General features: G+C 38.5%; 1 protein-coding gene across 3 annotated transcripts in view; it reads right to left on the bottom strand.

The window, feature by feature from the left end:
- The window catches only part of TFB1M (transcription factor B1, mitochondrial), a 64,533-nt gene that overhangs the window by 20,751 nt on the left and 21,118 nt on the right, over window positions 1–22,664 (bottom strand). For all 3 annotated transcript variants that reach the window (XR_011485658.1, XM_070461592.1, XM_020880133.2), the window contains exons 4-5: window positions 21,909–22,060; window positions 13,443–13,562 (exon numbers count right to left, since the gene is read on the bottom strand). Coding sequence is in view for 2 of the 3 variants with exons in the window: in XM_070461592.1 (XP_070317693.1) it covers window positions 13,443–13,562; window positions 21,909–22,060 (272 nt within the window). In the remaining variant the exon portion in view is untranslated. The remainder of the gene's footprint in view (window positions 1–13,442; window positions 13,563–21,908; window positions 22,061–22,664) is intronic.

Genomic DNA, 22,664 nt, shown 5'->3' with positions numbered 1-22,664 from the left:
CATGTACAATTATATCTGTTTTACATTATTTTTCCATTATTGTCATGTTTTATCTAAAGGTTTATAAAAGAAAGAGGTTCTGATTGTATTAATAAGGCAATTATTTCATGGCCTTTTCTTCCCTTTTAAAGATAAACTGTTGATACATCTTACTAACTGGTACTTAACTGGACTTCATAAAAGAACTAAACTGCCAACTATAAAAAGCACCTTGTCCTGGTGTTAATTCAGGATATCATCTGCTTTTGCTATCTCTGCCTGACAACCCTACAGTAATTTACTTCTGTTTTCAAGCTCCATTGTATGACTGCACCTGAAGCACAGAAGATGTCCACTTGTTTCAGAGGTTGCCCAAACCCCAAGTCCCCATCCACTGTGACCTCCCAGTAGAGGAGGACATTTTTTACATTTTAGGAAATATAATCTCCATACAATATGGCATTCAAAGATTAGGTGGAAATAAAGGAAACTGGTAAATGCTACCACAGCAAAGCAAAATCAAATTAAACCCAAACTGAAATCTCTAGGACTTTTAAAGCATTATGTATAAGCTAAGTGAAAACAAGAGTCTACTTTAAAGTGCTTACGAACTGCCCTCTTCTGGCTGCTAACAAGAGGACTCACCAGATTAGGTTCATTTACTCCTAGCATTTTTTATTTACCACTATCATTTAATATCACACTGATTAGTATTTGAATGCTAAAGGTTACTTTTAAGTTGTCGTTTTTTCTTCTCAAGTTTGATTCATGTTAAAAAATGTTTTTACAAATGAGCTGCTTCAATTAGTTAATGGTTATGAAAATGTTTTAAAGAATGCTTTAAGTTAGATTATCTTATATGTAATTCAGATATTTTAAGTAAAAACTGGATTTCCCAATGTGCAAAAGAAACACTGCACATAGCTGTTTCTACTAATTTATTTATTTTAGCTTACTTATTATTCATAATATAATGGTAAAGGGGGAAAGGCTACTTCATTATGCATTAATAACTCAGAAAGTGGGAAGTTATCTTTTATGTGAATAAGTAATTGTGCATATGAAATACAGACTAAAATATATTACACCTATTTTATTTGGTAGACCATTCTCTCCTGTATCATCATCAAAGAGCTAAAGATATGATTTCACAAGGGAATTAGGAATGCATTTATATATATATTCCTTTTGAGTGGTCAAAATATCTTCTAAGCAAATGTCATCTATATTTTTAGCTATATGACTTGAGAATATACTAACTTTATGGAATTTTGAGGATTTCCAACATAGCATGTAATTTTGCAAAACTTGTTGCATCTCTCTTTACCTCCAATAATTTCATTCATTTCATTGTGCTTTATACATAAAAAGTATCATCTGCAAAAAAACAATTTTGTTTCTTCCTTGGGTTTATATTTATTGCTTATTTTACTCCTGAGTACATATGAAAGCATAACTAATTAAACTGAATTATAATTAAGCATAATTAAAATGGATTATAATTGTAAATACTTTTATTTCTATTCAACACTTGTTTTATCTGATTTTTAAGGAGGACAACTCTGGTATTTTTCTAATTATAAAACTGACTTTTAATTTACATATTTTTCTTTTAGGCTCATCCACTTCCAAAAAGCATTTGAGGCAACTGGGCCAATAAATACAAAAACCAAAAGATAAAGAAGCCAGGCTAAAATCACAAAGAAAAGGAAGACAGAAAGGATGCTATTAAATAATCCTGGTTTATGGTTATTAAAGCAATTAAATATGACCTTTAGTTTTGAACTTCCCAGGTAACCAGGTCAGAGAAGGCCACATAAGGAATGTGATAGCTTTGTCTATTGGCAGAAACCAGAGCTGTGGTTGGTACCATACCCCAACCCCGCTCCCCGAGCTGCTGTGGGTGCTGGATGCTAATGGCTCGGGGATCAGGGGCTGCCTCTGCTGGAAGGTCAGGGCGCCACTGCTTCCGGGAGGTGGAGTCAGACTGACTGACAGTGGTACAAGGTGCTCCCCTGTACCTTCTGTGGACTCACCCACTGACTAAGCTTCAGATGATTTTACCAGAGGTTGAGGCCTCAAGAACTGGGGGCAAGTACAGCTGAAAGCTTCTAAAATGCTGTTATTCTCAAAGGTCACGTGCAGATGCCCCAAAATGCTGACCTTTATGTCAGGGGTGTAGCATCTTTAATTCATCTAAGATTGTACTGACACAATTTTACGCTTTCAATCTGTATTATGTTAGGGTGTTAGCTGCTCCATATACCGTACTTCTAAATAGACAAGATATAAATTATATGTCTTAAAAGTTATAATCCACATTACTTTATTAGGATATTACAACTTAGTCCATAAATAATTGTTTATAACCATAAGAGTAAGCTTCTTAATGAAAGTGAAAGAGGAGAGTTAAAAAGTTGGCTTAAAACTCAACATTCAGAAAACTAACATCATGGCTTCCGGTCTCATCACTTCATGGCAAACAGATGGGCAAACAATGGAAACAGTGACAGACTTTATTTTTCTGGGCTCCAAAATCACTGCAGATGGTGACTGCAGCCATGAAATTAAAAGATGCTTGCTCCTTGGAAGAAAAGCTACGGCCAACCTAGACAGCATATTAAAAAGCAGAGGCATTACTTTGCCAACAAAGGTCCATCTAGTCGGAAACTCGGGTTTTTCCAGTAGTCATGTATGGATGCGAGAGCTGGACTATAAAGAAACCTGAGCACCAAATAATTGATGCATTTGAACTGCTGTGTTGGAGAAGACTCTTCAAGAGTCCCTTGGACTTCAAGTAGATCAAGCCAGTCAATCCTAAAGGAAATCAGTCCTGAAGGCTGATGCTGAAGCTGAAACTCCAATACTTTGGCCACCTGAAGTGAAGAACTGACTCACTGGAAAAGACTCTGATGCTGGGAAAGATTGAAGGCAGGAGGAGAAGGGGGCGACAGAGGATGAGATGGTTGGATGGCATCACCGACTCAATGGACATGAGTTTGAGCAAGCTCCAGGAGTTGGTGATGGACAGGGAGGCCTGGCGTGCTGCAGCCCATGGGGTCTCAAACAGTTGGACACGACTGAGCGACTGAACTGATAACAGTAAGATCTACCTTTAACTGTCCCCTTGTGTGAGATACTCCTGTTAGGCACTACATATTATTTCTATTCCTCACCAACAACACTTCAAGGGTGGCATTATTACCCTATTTGATGTATTAAAACTCAGCCTATTAATATGACCAAGTTCTCAAAACTAGGATCGCTGGAATTCCAGGAGGACCAGCTGACTTCAAAGTACTTCTAGCTCTTCCACTAGTGTCTCTGTCACATCAATTAGAAGGGCCTGTTGCAATTCTTAGACTGTATCTAAGTGACTTTTCTACTACGCTGGAGTATAGGACAGTGATGTAGAAAGGATGTTAAAGCAGCAGATCCACGACCACAATTTATAACAGAAGAAAGGTGACATAAAATTTTGAAGGAATAGCTAATGGCTCAGGATTTCTCACACTTGAGTATGGCAGTCTCTCAGTATCTGTGGGGCACTGGTTCCAGGACCCCCACAGATTCCAAAATCAAAGGACACTCAAGTAAGTCCCTTACATAATGTGGCACAGCATTCGCCACATACATACATCCTACATACATCCTCCCAAATACTTTCAATCATCTCCAGATTACTAGTAATACCTAATACAAAGTAAATGGTATGTAAATAGATGACAATACGTGGCAAATCCAAGCTTTCCTTTTTGGAATGTTGTGGAATTTTTTTTTCTGTTTTTAATCTGGGTGTTGACTAAATCTACCAATGTGGAACCATGGATAGGAGGACCGACTACAATGTGTAGTCTAGTTGAAAAAAATTACCGTGGAACCCAATGTAATGGATTCTCAGGGGTTTTCAGATGCCAGCTTGAGAGACTTAAACTAATCTTATGTTCTCATGGAAGCATTTTTCAACTGTGAATCTGTACTGCAAAAGAGTCTTGTCTTCTAATTGGTAAAATAATGTTATTAACTGAGTGAAATAAAAATACAAAATTACAAAAACTCTAACTTAAAAATCCATTTACTACAAACTGTAAGAAACATTAGACAAATTAGTCTAATTTTAAGAACCTAAGAGATTGTGTTTTCTATAAATAGAATTTGGGGTTCAAACTTTGGGGACTGTGCTAGAGAAGTTAACGAGAGGGAAGAGTCTAGCAAGAGTTGAAGTGAGCCAGGTATTGTTATAGTTTTATAGCAGTGAAAGTTCTGTCATTAAAGCTTGATAAGTTAGTTAAAGATGGATTATTAGAAGGGTTAGCTGATTCTTACAGGAAAAATCCTAAGATGGTTATAAGTAAGCCTTTCTTGTTATATCAAAGGAAATTCTCCAAATCTGATTCTTAGAATTTGATTAAGAACATGTACTGAATTTTAGTAAACTTCTTCTGAGCATCCACAGAGAATTGACCTCCCTCTCTCAGCTCTTTCAGGACGCTGCCTGCATCTCTGTTTTAGCACTGAGTGTATTTTGTCTGTGTTGTGCTTGAGACTTTCTCTTCTTGTGTTTAGAAGGATTTAGCTGGCAGGACAGCCTTGTACTGTTATTTTTTATCAATTCTGTAAAAAAAAAAAAAAAACTCTTCCCCTTTCTTATGAAAACAAATTCTTAAAGATTTGCTCAATGTTAACTAACAGTCAAATATTTCCGGGCTTTCCCAGAGTATTCCTGATTTCCCCTAACATGGTAAAACTACTTCAGAGTAGTAGTGTATTCTTTTACAACTAAAATGTAATCATTTGTTTCCTTTACAATAACTCATTCTCTCTCTTCCTTGATAACTGTTTTCTTAGGTTAGAAATAAATCACCTACATGTATTATTTACAACACAATGAAAAGTAAGCAAAGAAAATTGCTGTGTACTTAGTTTGCCAAAAAAGAAAACATCCTTAATGGGGGAAAAAAAAAAAAGACATAGCTATTTTACAAATAATAATTTCATAAGGCCTTAATCCTGGAGGGAAAGTACTTTTAGTTAACTACATGCATGTTCAGTCACTCAGTTGTGTCCAACCCTTTGCAACCCCATGGACTGCAGCTTACCAGGCTCCTCTATGGAATTTTCCAGGCAAGAATACTCAAGTGAGTTGCCATTTCCTTCTCCAGGGATCTTCCTGAGTCAGGGGTCGAACCCATATCTTCTGCATTGGCAGGTGGATTCTTCACCACTAAGCCACCTGGGAAGCGCTTTAGTAAAGTACATGTGTATCTTATCCTTTTAAATAAAAGATAAAGTTGATAATAACCTCCAAACACCATCAATTACTCTCAACTAGGTAACTAAAACAAAGAGAAACCTTCCAGTAAAAATACTCTAATACCCTCGTCCTAAAAAACCTCTGGTAAAAAGCCTGAAGATTCTGGATGACAATGATAACCACCAATATAAAAGCCTAAAAGTAAAGATCTTGGCTTCTGATATAACTGGGTCTCATATTATTGAAAATTTTGTAAACACACATATATAAGAAGAGAGAAAGCTCTATGGTGACTTGGTCTTCATTACCGTGGCCACCTGTTCTAGGACAAAAAAATCTCTGAGAGCACCAATGTGTTACATCTGATAAGCTAAAAGGTATCTCCAAACATCAAATTCTGTCTAGGATTTAATAGATCTATTATTTTGGAAGAAGTCATTTACAACGTCTGAAAGCTTGGGATGCTGAAGGAAGGTAATACTGAGTTTGATTAAGAAAAAGATGACAATTATGTCTGCTATAAAAGTGGAAGACAGACTGAATTCCTAAAGGCCCCAGAAAGCTTGGTTAACTGTGACCGATGTGGCAGAGGAACTGGAAGGTGGCAGCAAAGGCCATGGAGATGTCTCAGATCATGGTTCAATATGTACAAACAGGTCGAATGCTATTGGTCAGGGGGCTCCATTCTAAACCTATAATATACACCTACACCTAAATCTAAAAACCACATAACACAATTTTTTCATGATATCCACTTATATCAGTGAATGTCAAAGAATCTAAGGGAAGCTTTGCAAGACTTTATACTTGAGTTTCAGCAAGAAAACTGCTCCTCATTAGCTATGAACTCCTGAAGGGAGATGTCTGATTTCTCATTCTTGTTACCATCTCCTCTCTGCCTAGCTTAGGGCTTTTCATGCGGCTGGGGCTCAGTGTACCTTCAATGAAGAAATAAGATTTTATAGTACATGTATGTCCTATAGTAATTCATCCAGCAGTGGTTTGCTAGACTAGACACTGGCTTATTGATTTGTATTTCTGGCAGAGAAGCTTTGTTTCTGTAATTAGCTTTGTTCTTCTGTGATTAGCATGTAATAAGTCAGAGCCTAGTTTAATATCCAACCATTTTTCCACAGATGACTGATCACAAGTAAAGCTGTCAAAACAAAGCTTCTCAAAAAAGTGGGGGAAATCATTATAAATAAAAAATATTTGGATTCTGAGAGTGACATAGCATCCTGGCAGCATGAGTGGTTTCTTTCGGTCCTCTACAATTCATCATTCATAACTGAACAGCAGGGCCTCTGCACATTACACCAGACTGACCAGCAGACTTCCTGTGCTGCAGAAAGTAGACAGAAACTTGGAGGGGGCTGTGGGCCCAAAGACGTTGGTAAGCCGGCCCTTCCCCCAATGACTTGACTGGGGCAGGGGTGGGGGAAGCAAAACTGGAGATTGAAAACCATGGCAGACACACAGGGCATAGAGAACTTGTGGAGGTCAGCCAGACAGAGGGAGAACCAGGCTCGCCACCGGAGCAAAACAGAGACCAGCCTGGAGGTGAGGAGGAGGAACTCGAGGAGTCAGTCCCCCTCCCTCCCTCGGGCTGAGTTTTCTACAGAACAGTGGCAACTTGCCTCACAGAGGCGGCGGAAAGAGAAAGGGGTGAGTGGCTGACTGCCGGGCTGTACAGATTACAACTGGAGGGACCTGATTCTCTCCAGCAGCACCTGGATTTCTGAGGAGAAACCTCTATGACTGAAGGGAGGGAGAGGACGGGGAAAGAGGCAGAGGAGAATAACTGGCATAAGGGAAGGTACTGTTACCTGCTGTCTGCCATGGACCCCTGGAAGCATCCCCACTTGAGGGTGTCATCACTGGGCTGTGAGCATGCAAAGCCTCCAGCACTAAGCCTAAACTCCCTTCACTCTGCCCCCAGCTTTCTCTATAGCACGTTTTTTTTTTTTTTTTAAACATTCTCCCCAACATCCCCTGCCCAGGTTATAGACCCAAAACCAGATCAGGTAAAAAGACACCAAAAACCTGAACTACAGCGCCACTGTCTGGAAAACAAGGGTTTCTATTACGTTTACCAAAGCAAACAAGTAAGTGTATTACTTAAAACGCAACAGGAGAGGCGCAGTCCAGTCAAACACAATGAAAGTCAGGGTAATATGGTATCACAAAAAGAAAATGATAGTTCTCCAGTAACTAAACTCAGAGGCGCAGAATATTGTAATCTAACTTATAAAGAATTCAAAATAGCTGCTATGATGAAATTCAATGGGCCACAAGTAAACTCAGAGCTTTCCCCTGGTGGCTCAGATGGTGAAGAATCTGCCTGTAATGCAGGAGAACCAGGTTCGATCCCTGAGTTGGGAAGATCCCCTGGAGAAGGAAATGACAACCCATTCCAGTATTCCTGCCTGGAGACGTCCATGGACAGAAGAGCCTGGTTGGGGGGGTGGGGGGGGCTACACCCTATGGGGTCACAACGAATCAGATACGACTGAGTGATTGACACTTTCACTTTCAAACTCAGAAAGGCAATTTGATGAACTCATGAATAAAATTAATGAACAGAATGAGTTCTTTACCAAAGAGACTGAAATAAAAAGAACCAAATTCTGGAGCTGAAAAATTCAATGAATGAGATGAAAAATACATTAGAAAGCTTAAGAAATAGGGCAGATCAGACTGAAGAAAGAATTAGCAACTTGAAAGATGGGAATTTAGGAATGACTCAGGAGTGAGATAAGATTTTTAAAAAGTGAAGAAACCCTAAGAGAGCTATCAGGTATGAGGAGAAAACCAAATATAAGAATAACTGATCTACGCAGAGGAGAAGAGAGCAGAAGGTGTATTTAGAAAAATAATTGCTGACAGCTTCTCAAACCTGGGGAAAGAACTTAGCATACATGTCCAAGAAGCTAAAAGAACATCCTATCACCTCAATACAAAAGACCTTATCCAAAATACTTTATAATGAAACTGTCAAAAATCAATGATTGAGAAAGAATCTTAAAGGCATGGGGAGGAAGTAACCTACAAAGAAACTCTCTCTGGGCTAACAGCAGATTTCTCAGCAGAAACATTACAGGCCAGGAGAGAGTGGAATGACATATTCAAAGTGTTAAAAGATAAAAATCACCAGCCAATTATCTGTCAAAGTTATCCTTCAAATATGAAGAAGAAATAAAGGCTTTCCCAGCAAATAAAAACTGAGGGAGTTCACACCACTAGACCTCCTTTGAAAGAAATGGTGAAAGGAATTCTTCAAACTGAAATAAGAATACATTATTTACTGACAATAAAAGAAAAAGTTTACAATACCCTGGAAAAGGTGAAAAATAGTCAGAAAACTTTAACCCTATTAGAATGGTATGTCAACCACTTAATTATAGCATAAAGGCTTAAGGAAAGCTATCACAGTTTCTCAATGAATTCACAGCACCAAAAGAGATAAACTGTGATAAAGACATGTAAGTGGAAGAGGAAAAGGGTAGAATCTTTAGACAAATAAAGATAAGGTGATATCAGCATATTTTATTTCTGAGATTTTTTTTATGTAAGTCATATGTTAAACACAAAGCCAAACTCTAGAGTCATGAAAGACAGAAAAGGATAGACTGAGTAAACGACTATGGAAACCCACCACATTAGAAAGATAGAAACAGAGGAAAAAAACGATGACACAAAATAACCAGAAGGCAGAAGAAAGAGGGCAGTGGTAAATCATCTGTCAGTAATCACTCTAATATAAATGAACTGAATTCACCAATCAAAAGACACACAATGACTAGATGGATTAAAAAAAACAAAACCAAACCCAACATTGCTCATGAAATACACATCAGAACCACAATGAGGTATCATCTCACACCGGTCAGAATAGCCATCATCAAAAAGTCTACAAACAATAAATGCTGGAGACGGTGAGGAGAAAAGGGAATCCTCTTACACTGTTGGTGGGAATGCAAACTGATAAAACCACTATGGAGAACCGTATGGACATTCTTAAAAAACTAGGAATAAAACTACAACAGAATCCAGCAATCCCACTACTGGGCATATACCCCGAGGAAACCAGAACTGAAGAAGATACCCATCGTTAATTGCAGCACTATGTACAACAGCTAGGACATGGAAGCAACCTGGACGACCATCAGCAGATGAATGGATAAGGAAGTTGTGGTACATATACCCAATGGAATACACTGAGTATAAAAAAGAAATGCATCTGAGTCAGTTCTAATGAGGTGGATGAACCTAGAACTTATTACACAGAGTAAAGTCAGAAAAAGAAAGACAAATACCATATATTAATGCATACATTTGGAATCTAGAAAGATGGTACTGAAAATCCTATGTGCAGGACAGCAAAGAAGACACAAAGAACAGAAATCTGGACTCACTGGGAGAAGGAGAGGGCGGGATGATTTGAGAAAGAAGAAACACACACACATTATCACAGGTGAAATAGGAAACTAGTGCAAGTTCGATGGATGCAGCAGGGCACCCAAAGTCAGTGCTCTGTGACAACGAGGAGAGAGGGTGGGGGCAGGGAGGGTTCATGTATACCACGGCCAACTCACACTGACATACGGCAAAACATCGCAGCACTGTAAAGGAATTATCTTCCAATTAAAATAAATTAAAAAAAACCCAGCAACTATATGCTACCTACAAGAAGCTCATTTCAACTCTATAAAGACACACATGGGCTCAAAATGTAGGGCTGAAGTAGAAATCAAAAGAAAAGGGGCCGAGCCATTGTTGTATCAGATGAGACTTCAAGCCAAAAACTGACAACAAGAGACAAACAAGGTTGTTATATAATGACAGAAGGGTCAATACATCTTTAAAATACAATAGTAAATATATATATATACACCCAACATTGTAGTACTTTAATATATTAAGCAAATACTAAGGGAGAAATAGATGACAATGCAGTAAGAGTAACAAACGTCAATATGCCACTGTCAGCAACAGATAGATCATCCAGACAGAAAATCAACAATGAAATGTTAGAATTAAATCGTACTCTAGAGTAAATGGACTTAAGCATATAAAGAACATTACACACAACAGCAGAAGAATACACATTCTTCAAGCGCACATGGGACATTTTCTACTATAGATCATAAGGCCCAAACTCAGAAAATTAAAGATGGAAATCCCGCCTATTATCTTTTCTGACCACAATGGTATTGAAAGTAGAAATCAACAAGAGGAAAACTGGAAAATCTACAAATATGCGGAAAGTAAATAAGACTTCTGAACGACCAATTGGTCAAAGAAGAAATCAAAAGAGAAATAAATCTCAAATAATAAATGAAAATACAACATATTGAAAACCTATGGAATGTAGCAAAAGCAGTTCTGAGATGTTTACAGCAACAAATATATATATTAAGAACTTAAAATATTTCAAACCACCTAACTTTATACCTCAAGAAATTAGAAAAAGAACAAGGTTAGCAGAAGGAAATAAAGATCAGAGTAGAAATAAATGGAAAATAAAAAATGAAAAAACAAAACCAAAAGCTGGTTCTTTGAAAATTAAAACTGACAAACCTTTAGCTAGACTAAGAAAGGAGAAAACTCAAAATTAGAAATAAAAAAGGAGACATTACAACTGAGACTAAAGAAACACATAGGAACAGACGAGACAACCATGAACAAATTATATGCCAAGAAATGAGACAACTTAGAGGAAATGGATACGTTCTTAGAAACACACAAACAACCAAGGCTGAATAAGAAACAGAAAATCTGAACAGACCAATAACAAGCAGAGGTTGAATCAGTAATCAAAAGCCTCCCAACACAGAAAACCCCAGGACCAGATGGCTTAACTAAAAAATTCTACCATTCAAAGAAGAATTAACATCAATCCTTTTCAAACTCTTCCAAAAAACTGTGGAGGAGGGAGTATTTCCAAACTCATTCTATGAAAACAGCATTCACCTGAAAACAAGGCCAGATAACATTACCACAAGAAAACTGTAGACCAATATCCCTAATGAATACAGATGAAAAATTCTCACCAAATATTAGCAAACCAAATTTGAGAACACAAAGAAGGATTACATACCATGACCAAGTGGGACTCATCCCTGGAATGTAAAGATGAGTCAACATAGGCAAAATCAATGTAACACATGACACATCAATTAAACGAAAGAAAATCATGTGATGATCTCACTAGATGCAGAAAAGGGACTGGACAAAATACAACTTCAAGATAAAAACATTTAGAGTAATGATAATACCACCATCAGGGTAACGCAGATAAACCTAGATGTTTGGTCATTCCGTTTAAGGGGAGGAAAAATCAGATTAAGAGTTAACTATCCACTGAAGAAAATTAGAGATACCAAGGGAACATTTCATGCATTGGGCTCGACAAAGCACAGAAATGGTAGGGACCTAACAGAAGCAAAAGATATTAAGAAGAGGTGGCAAGAATACACAGAAGAACTGTACAAAAAAGATCTTCATGACCTAGATAATCACGATGGTATGATCACTCACCTAGAGCCAGACATCCTGGAATGTGAAGTCAAGTGGACCTTAGAAAGCATCACTACGAACAAAGCTAGTTGAGGTGATGGAATTCCAGTTGAGCTATTTCAAATCCTAAATGATGATGCTGTGAAAGTGCTGCACTCAATATGCCAGCAAATTTGGAAAACTCAGCAGTGGCCACAGGACTGGAAAAGGTCACTTTTCATTCCAATCCCAAAGAAAGGCAATGCCAAAGAATGTTCAAACTACCGCACAATTGCCCTCATCTCACATGCTAGCAAAATAATGCTCAAAATTCTCCAAGCCAGGCTTCAACAGTATGTGAACTGTGAACTTCCAGATGTTCAAGCTGGTTTTAGACAAGGCAGAAGAACCAGAGATCAAACTGCTAACATATGCTGCATCACCGAAAAAGCAAGAGAATTCCAGAAAAACATCTATTTCTGCTTTATTGATGATGCCAAAGGCTTTGACTGTGTGGATCACAACAAACTGTGGAAAATTCTGAAAGAGATGGGAATACCAGACCACTTGACCTGCCTCCTGAGCAATCTGTATGCAGATCAGAAAGCAACAGTTAGAACTGGACATGGCACAACAGATTGCTTCCAAATAGGAAAAGGAGTACATCAAGGCTGTATATTTTCACCCTGCTTATTTAAGTTACATGCAGAGTACATCTTAAGAAATGCTGGGCTGGATGAAGCACAAGCTGGAATCAAGATTGCTGGGCAAAATATCAATAACATCAGATAAGCAGATAATACCACCCTTATGGCAGAAAACAAAGAACTAAAGAGCCTCTTGAAGAAAGTGAAAGAGGAGAGTGAATAAGTTGGCTTAAAGCTTAACATTCAGAAAATAAGATCATGGCATCTGGTCCCATCATTTCATGGCAAATAGATGTGGAAACAGTGGCTGACTTTATTTTGGGGGGCTCCAAAATCACTGCAGATGGTTGACTGCAGCCATGAAATTATAAGACGCTTACTCCTTGGAAGGAAAGTTATGACCAACCTAGACAGCATATTAAAAAGCAGAGACATTACTTTGCCAACAAAGGTCTATCTAGTCAAGGCTATGGTTTTTCCAGTAGTCATGTATGGATGTGAGAGTTGGACTATAAAGAAAGCTGAGTGCTGAAGAATTGATGCTTTTGAACTGTGGTGTTGGCGAAGACTCTTGAGAGTCCCTTGGACTGCAAGGAGATCCAACCAGTCCATCCTAAAGGAAATCATCCTAAAGGAATATTCATTGGAAGGACTGATGTTGAAGCTGAAACTCCAATACTTTGGCCACCTGATGTCAAGAGCCGACTCATTGGAAAAGACCCTGATGTGAGAAAAGATTGAAGGTGGGAGGAGAAGGGGATGACAGAGGATGAGATGGTTGGATGGCATCATCAACTCGATGGACATGAGTTTGACTAAACCCTGGGAGTTGGTGATGGACAGGGAGGCCTTGCGTGCTACAGTCCATGGGGTCGCAAAGAGTCAGACGCAACTGAGAGACTGAACTGAACTTATCCACCACTGTGATTTTTATGGTTGTAGAAGAGGGAAGGAAAAAGGTATGGTACAGTTTGCATAGAAGATCAGATTCTAGCGATAATTTTCTATGACACATCCTGGTCCTAGTATACTATATTGTTTAAAACAAATAATCAGAAACTCACCTCTGGTTTGGGGACAAAAGCCTGACCTGGAATTGTCAAGATGTGCTGAACATTGCAGAGGTACTGGGCCATAATGGAGAGACGACTTCGCTGTTTGCTTCCAGTAGTAGCTGTAAGTCTCTGCAGAAGGACAAAGAGGAATTTTGGCAAATAACTCATTCATCATCTACGAACACTAGGTGGATTCTTTGAGGTAAATTTTAAAAGCATAGGCTATTTAACATGATATATAGCCAACATGGGCAACATTTTCCTTCGACACTGAGGTACATTTATGAAGTGTGAGTTATACACACAATGCACTTAAAAAAAATCAAATTAGAAAATTTCCCTACTACTGGCTATTGGGATTTTCAAAGTATAAAATACTGTATGAAACAAGTAATCCATAAATATAGATAGGTGAAAATAGCAAGAATAATGAACTCAAGATGCTTTAGTTTTATGAACTACCCCAATGTCTCAATGAACATTTCCAATGGTGTATCCTTCTTTATTTAAATGTAATAAAACCATGAATATTTAGAACTCTTGAACTGGCTGATTTTGAAAACTTTTTTTTTTTTTTTAACAAAGAACTTACTTTCTTTTAAACACCCAAACATTTTTATTTTAAAATTAGGCATCTGTGAATTAACTCATAAATACATACAATTTAACCAACATCCCCAAAGGATTTTTGAAAAGAACTTTAAATTCCATATAAATGCTATATGAAAAAGTAAAGGGACAAGAATACCCCAGGGCACTCCTAAACAACGTCAACAATGGGGGCAGGGGACTGCTCTGTGGAGGTGACATGGGGGCATTCACCTTGCCAGATATCAAAATTAAGGCAGTATCATATTGTTAGAGGCATAAATATACCCATGGAACAAAAACCTCACAGACTCAAGCACATGTGGACTTTTGAAATGGGACAGATGTGATGTAGCAACTGCTAGTGGGAGAAGGATGGATCATTTGGTGACTTCGGTGTAAGCAGGAATCTACAAAGAGGACTGTGTAGTCCATATCTCATATCATAACCAAAAATAAATTCCAAGTGAATTAACAGTAAGTGAAAACAAGAATTTTAAAATTTTATAAGTATCTATGACTCCCATGGCAGGGAAGACTTTCTTAATAATGCAAAAGCAGTAGTCACAAAAGACTGATATATATTGTTCTATTTAAATTAAAAATTTTTGTATAATGAAAACTACTATAAAGATAGGTCACAGAGTGAGAGAAGGTATTTGAAACTCTTATCTGACAAAGGATTAGTGCTCAGAATATAGAAGAAACTCCTATAGATCAATAATCAAAAGATAGACGAATAGAAAATAAGACGAGAAACACTGTAGCATCCAAAACAAACTATAAACTATGCTCAAGTAAACTACAGATCAAGGGTATGCATATTAAAACCATCTGAGATACAATTTCGTATTTCATGAATAAACAAAATTTACACAACAGAAAAAGGACTTAACAGAACCTAGTATTGGCAAGTATATGGAGCAATAGGAATTTTCATATGCTGCTAGTGAGTGGGGACTGGTACAAGCATTTTGGACTATAATCTGGCAATATATAGTAAAGCTAAAGTTGAGTAAACTGCTGTAATCCGTCAAGTTTACCTTTATGAATATATTCTAGAGACCTGCTTCACAAGGAGATATTTATAAGGATATTCATTGCAGTACTGTATGTAGTATCCAAAAAACAAAGATCCATCAATACGTGAATGAATAAACTGTGGTAATTTTGACAATGGATACTAAATAACAGTTACAATGAATAACAAGAGTCACCAACATAAATCCCCAAATAGAGCAAATAACTGACAGAAGATAGGTACAGTATGACTGCACTCATAGGAAAACTTCAAAAGATTATCTCTTATCGCTGATTCTCTATGGGCATGTGTATATCTATCTATATCTGCAGAGCAAGCAAAACATGTTCATGGGAATACTGAGTATCAATTTTTAGAGAGTTCAATTCACAGGAGGGAAAAAGGTGAGATAGAAGAGGGCTCCAAACATATTTGTAATATCTTATTTCTTAAAAAAGATATGAAAAATGTGGTATTATGTTGGACAAAGCTGAGCGATGGATGAAATAATTATACACTTATTTTTCTAAAATGTATCCTGTTCCTAGAGCTCCCTGGACCTCTTCAGAGTCAACACTTAAACCTCTTCTAAAGGATAGAGAGTCAACATTACAGATAGCAATGATTACTGGAGTCCTGGGTCAGGTGTGTCTTACTACTCAACAGTCAGAGATGGAGTGATTCTTTAAGTTCTATTTACTGGGCTGGGTGTTCCCTTTCCTGCTTCACTGTGTTAACCTCTAATAGTCCCTTTTACTTTGCTGCTTCTAACCAACTGTGGGCATGAAAATCATGTAATTTGACTTGTAAAAGCTTTGCCTTTAGTAAGATTTAAACATAGGCTTTAATATGAGATGCTGAGAAAATTTCCTACAGGCAAAGTTAACTATTGATTTTATAGTACATTTTGTTATTCAGAAGCCATATACCTCATCTCAGCCCTTTTTACTTTAATTTACCTGGCTCCTGTCTATATTTGGACAGTTAAAATTATTGGGAAGTCAAGTTCAAGACAAGTGATGAACTGCTACAGCATATACCACAAAATCAATTCTTTCTTAGCAAAACCTAGAATTGTATATATTCTCAAGCAAATAACAGAAACAACAGAAGTACAGATTTAAGTTAAAGAATAATCTCATGGATCAAATGGTCAAAAATATTTCTAGTTCTTCATAAAGGAAAATAAGGAACTTAATTTTACCACTGCCGTTAAGATTCAAATTTTCTAAAATTCATTGTACAAACTGGCACAATTCAAAGCAGCTGCACAAAACTAAAATCCAGCATGAACATAATCACAAAATTAGAAAATAAACCAAAAGAAATACCCGGATACTTAAAAAATTTTTCAGCCTGGATTTTCTTCCAGTATTTTACTTTACATTTGAGAAGTATGTTCCCACTGATAAATGGAAGAGAATTTAAAAATCACTTTAACCAAAAGCAAACCAGAGAGGCATGGAGGGAAAGCTAATCTGCTATAAAGACACATTAAAGTGTCTTTCATTTAAGAGTGCTATGTATCCACTTCTGCCAGGAGAAAGGGGTATCCTGACCCATGAATCTTACCCTCCTATCTCTGGGCTTCCCTGGTGGCCAGGGCAAGAGATGTGGGCTCCATCCCTGGGTTGGGAAGATCCGCTGGAGGAGGGCATGACAAGTCACTCTGGTATTCTTGCCTGGGAAACTCCACAGACAGAGGAGCCTGGTGGGCTATAGTCCATGGACACAGACACGGACTCAGTGACTAAACAACCCCATCTTTGCAGCAAATACACATAGGCTTTGGAGATGAAAACACATCAATCTCATAACGTGGAAGAAAGCAGCACAAATACCTGTCCCTCATTTATTAATGAAGAATTCAATCCACAGACCAGAAAGCTCTGCAAAAGACTTCATTAAAAGCTAGCCTAAGAGTTCAACGGTTGATTCAACCACTCAAACATTTGGTGTTTCTTTGATATATTACAGGTAAAGCTATGAAAATTCAAACTCCATTACAAGACATATTTGAAGAGCAAAAGTTCAGGGAACCAAACCAGGTAATTTTTCAGTAAAAGGAAACCTCTAACCCTCGAGCTTTTTAAAAATTCTGATTGAGTGTAAGAAAAACAAGGGGTCAATGAATTCACAAGAACAGGTTTTTTTTTTTTTCTATTCATGTAAAATAATTTTACGTAGAAAAATTAGGCTTATGCTTGAGAAACTGCAGAGCCAAATATCAGGGACAATGAGAACTAGATAATTTATGGAAAGGGCATTCCCTTATCCAGCCATGGTCCTCTGGAGATGGTAGATGAAGAGGTTGATGCTGGACCCAGAAAGAAAAGACCATAGATCCAGTCACACAAAGAACTGGAACATCATGACTTCAGCAGAAAGCATATGGCCTGTGTTCAGGTTCAACTCTCCCTGCAGCTAGCTCCACGACCTCTGGAAGGCGTCAAGCTACGCTGAGTCTCAGTCTCATCACCCGTAACACGCAGTGAGATGAGATCTGTTAAGGTCTCACTTACTGCTGCACAGTCTGATTCTATTTTACGAGCTGCAGCTTTCAAGTGTCTACAAGCCCCTGAATGTGTATGAGCTGAATTCTTACATCTACACCCTGTCGTCTTAGAGAGAAAGGAACAAGACAAACATGCTCGTTTCTGCTCTGCAACTCACAAAGCCAAGCCAAGCAAATATTCTAAGTGCTTTCTGTGGCTAAAATTCAAAATGCAAATATGACAGTGTCAAGAACAAAGAGAGGGAAGATAGGAGAATGCTGCTATATAGTCTTCCACTGAAACTCTCACTTGCAAAAATATGAAAATCAGAGGACCAGTGTTATCTATACTTTCAAAGCATTCCATTAATTATAGACTCAATATAAACTCTTCTCAATATTCAAACTAAAATTTAACTAAATCAACTTTTTGTTAAAGAAAAATAATTGCATATGGTAAAGTGGAAGCAACACTGTTATTAATAACAAATGACACTGAGTCATTGAAAATGTTTCTCCACCTCTTCAGCCTGTTCCTTTGCTCTTTCCCCCCAAAGAATGGGAGTATTTTTGCATTTCTATTGTGCTACTGAAGAGCAGAAATACCATAATAATCATATCAGCTGAGGAAAAAAATCCAAGGACAAATTCAAAAGTTGAGAAGAGCAACAAAGAGGACTATCAGCATGGCCTCAACTCAAACCAACGGAAGAGCACGAATACTCACAAGGGGCTGAGTAGGACCGCGGAAAAAGGGCATGTCATCCTAAGAGCTTGTTACAGACACAAAAGGCTTCTACACTTGTGTGATGGATTTTATGGTCCAATACTCTAAAACGAGAATTTTCAACTTCGATGGCTCTGACACTTTGGGCTTGTTAATGCTGAGTAGCCCTTCGCTGTGGGCCTGTCCTGTGCCCTGGAGGATGTTCACCAGCTGGCCTGAACTCTATCCATGAGATGCCGGTAGCACCCCCAGCTGTGACGACCAGAAGTGTCCCTCGAGTGGGGGATGGGGCAAAACTCTGGGAGGGAACATGGGGAGAGAGGGATGATGTAAGAAAAAATTTCTTATAATATATGCATACATTATTTGAGAGGAAGACACTGGAAGACTTGAACTAAGGTAAATCATCCAGTGTCTACTCTCAAAGCAATTCTGATATTAAGTTGTCTTGCTTTATTTTTTACAGGAACAACCATGAAGCTGACTAAAATACACAGAACAACAGGTGTATAAAGTGGACACGGCGCAGTAAGGGGCTGTGATCAGTGCCAGAAGGGAAAGGAGGTGAGCCTCGGGCCCACACCGCAGCACAGGGAGAGCCAAGACACAGGGGCCAGAGAAGACCTGGGCTTCGGGAGACAGAGGCTGATGTTCTGCGAGGCCGAGGCAGCTACAGTCTGTGCAGCAGGCTACCGGAGAAGTGCAACACGAGCTGGAGAGGTCTTAGGAAGGAGGCAGAGACGAGGGAGTGGAGACTCACTTTGGCAGAGCAAGGATCTGCAAGGGGTATATGAGGGTAACTCCTCAAGGCTAGGAAGGCTGGACAAAGTACCACTGGAAAGCTGTCAGACAAAATGGAGCTCATACAGGGCTGCAAATAGTCTGCATTCCCAACAGCTAAAGTAGAGAGCCCATGAAATACACAGGACACAGGGTGGCTTCCTCAGAAACACCATGGCTTAGTAGTAGGGCTTAGCCCCTGGTCAAAGGCTGCTTTGGACCCATCATAACAAAGCTTGAAAGGCAAACCTCAAACCAATCTGCAAGTACTTTATCTATGAGCCAAAACAAAACCCACCACTCAACCCTATACAAGAAAATCTCACCCTCAACAACATTGGGAAAAAAAAAAAAAAGGCCTTCCAATAGCCAGTATTTTAACAAAAATGACCAGGCTTGCAAAGCAGAAAAATGGGACCCAGAGCAAAGAGGGTGGGAAATATCAACTGATAAAATAGTACAGAAATGACAGAGGTAATGGAATTAGTAGGCAAAGATCTTGAAATAGCTATTACAAATATTATATATATGCATAAGGATGCCAAGGACAGCATAAACATGAGAGAAAGGGAAGATATAATAAGACTCAGACGAAACTTTTAGAGATAAAAGTACAGAATCTGAAATGGAAAATCAATTATCAACAGATTCGACACTGCAGAAAAGAGTGGTAAATTTGAAGTTGCAAGCCTTATGACCCAGCACTGCCACCTTGAGGTTTGTACCCTAGAGAAATCTTGCCTATGTGTACTAGCTGAGATCAACATAAGAATGTTCGTGACTGTTTGTTTGTAATAATGAAACACTGAAACTCATATGGGGTCCTCAAACAGGAAAACAGACAGATAAGTCTGACAGATCAACAGTCAGTTGATAGTAAATAGCTGTATAAATAAGCTACAGCTATGGACATCATGAGCAGATCAGGATAAAAAGAATATACACTGTATGAACCCATTTGTATAAAGTTGAAAAATGGACAAAACTGAAATATTATTATACAGGTAAGAATCTGATAAACTACGTAGGGAGTAATAAATTGCAAACTCATGGTATACATTATCCTGCTAGTCAGTGGGGAACAGGCGATGCAATCAGAAAGAGGCATACAAGAGGGTGTCAGAGATGTTAATAATCTAATTATTAACTTAATTTTAATTGGATTTAAAGATTTAATGGGATTAAAGACTTTAGTTGGATTAAAGATTTACTGAGCATGACCATGCCCACCAGAGCAAGACCCAGTTTTCCAAATCACAGCTAGTCCCTCCCGTTGGGAAGCTTCCACAAGTCTCTTACCCTCATCCATCAGAGGGCAGACAGAATGAAAACCACAATCACAGAAAACTTACCAAAATGATCACATGGACCACAGCTTTGTGCAATTTAATGAAACTATGAGCCACTCTGTGTAGGGCCACCCAGATGGACAGGTCATGGTGGAGAGTTCTGACAAAACGTGGTCCACTGAAGAAGGAAATGGCAAACCACTTTGGCATTCTTGCCTTGAGCACCCCATGAAGAGTATGAAAGGCAAAAATGTATGGCAGTGAAAGAAGAACCCCCTAGGTCAGTAGGTGTCCAACATGCTACTGGAGAAGAGCAGAAAAATAATTCCAGAAGGAATGAAGAGGCTGAGCCAAAGGGGAAATGACACCCAGCTGTGGATGTGGCTGGTGATGAATGTCCGATGCTGTGAGTGAGAGTACTGCATAGGAACCTGGAATGTTAGGTCCATGAATCAAGGTAAACTGGATGTCGTCAAACAAGAGATGGCAAAAGGGAACATCAACATTTTAGCAATCAGTGAACTAAAATGGACGGGAATGGGTGAATTTAATTCAGATGACCATTATATCTACCACTGTGGGCAAGAACCCCTTAGAAGAAATGGAGTAGCCCTCATAGTCAACAAAAGAATGTGAAATGCAGTACTTGAATGCAGTCTCAAATATGACAGAATGATCCTTCATTTCCTTCATCAGAAGAATCAGAAATGAGCCTTCATTTCCAAGGCAAACCATTCAATATAGTTATCAAGTCTATGCTCCAACTACTAATGCCAAAGAAGCTGAAGGGTTCTATGAAGACCTACAAGATCTTCTAGAACTAACACCAAAAAAAGATGTCATTTTTATCATAGGGGACTGGAACGCAAAAGTAGGAAGTCAAGAGATACCTGCAATAACAGGCAAGTTTGACCTTGGAGTACAAAATGAAGCAGGGCAAAGGCTAACAATTTTGCCAAGAGAACATACTGGTCATAGCAAATACCCTCTTTGAACAACACAAGCGATGACTCTATACGTATACATCACTAGATGGTCAATACCATAGTGAAGAGGATGATGGAGGAAGAGATGGTTGTATGGCATCACCGATTTGATGGCCATGAGTCTGAGCAAACTCCAGGACATTGTGAAGGACAGGAAAGCCTGGTGTGCTCCAGTCCGTGGGGCTGTGAAGAGTCAGATGCAACTGAATAACAATTTGACTTGGGTGGTGGGATTCGGCTGTTCTTTTGATTAAGCCATACACACACAAAGCTCTGAAAATACATGATACACTCTTATATTCATTTGTCATAAAAAAGAACTGCTGATAGCCTGCAGATTCCCTCCTTTAATCTCTTTGCTTCAAAAACTGCTTTCACTGCTCTGAGGGTTTACTTTTTAGAGACAAACTTGGAACACGCCAGTCATGGGAATGCCTAGCAGGCTTATGTGAACCTAAGTCTGTATATTAAATAATGAGACACCCAGCCAACCCCCTTACCTTTCTCCACTCCAAACTGATAATATTCTTTTTATTTTGTTCTGGTAATTTGATCGTGTGATAAAACCACCAGAAAAAGTTAAAACTTACCTCTGCCACTTCCTTTTGAAAAGTCAACATCATCCGGGTTCTACCATATGCGAATGGTCCATTTCTTTGAGAAACATTTTCAAGCCACTTGATAATCAGTGGGGTTGATACACTAAAAGGCAGATTTCCAATAATATGTACATTTGGAGGATCTGGTTGGCATAAGAAAAAACTTGGTTTGATTATTTCATCAATGTATTATGAATACAATTTTAGTTAAGAGTAAAATCAAACTGGGTATTAATAGCATCAAACAAAAGCATACAAAAAGATAATGGCTGAGTATTTTTCAGTCCATTTATTCTTCAGAAGCAATGTTTGGTCACAATCAGCTTTGAATTAAAGGAAAAAAACCCCACCTAATTACTATTCAGTTAAAGTCCCCAGGTTTTGGCTTAGGAAAACAAGGAAAAGAATTGGTTTGAGGGAAAAGATCATTTAGCCTTGGACCTGAGGTCAAAGTTCCTATGGGACACCAGAGGATCTGTCAGATACCCAGGAAAGGGATACAGGCTGGACACGAAGATTAACTGTGTACAATATATATGTGGTAAGTGAAGTCATGGCAGGAGAAACAAGATTTAAGATGTGGGTGGAAAAATAACCACCAGCAAAGTTAGAGAAAGTTCAAAACAAGGTGAAAGGAAGACTAGGTGGGCCTGGTATCAGGGAAAACAGGAGCAGGGAAATCTTCTAGATGAGAGGAACAGTTTAACACTGGGGAGCTTAGAGAAGGTTGGTGGCAGGCAGTTAGGT

The sequence above is a fragment of the Odocoileus virginianus genome, chromosome 34, assembly GCF_023699985.2.
Source record: "Odocoileus virginianus isolate 20LAN1187 ecotype Illinois chromosome 34, Ovbor_1.2, whole genome shotgun sequence".
Taxonomy (NCBI): Eukaryota; Metazoa; Chordata; class Mammalia; order Artiodactyla; family Cervidae; genus Odocoileus; species Odocoileus virginianus.
This window is presented reverse-complemented; position numbering and strand designations above follow the sequence as displayed.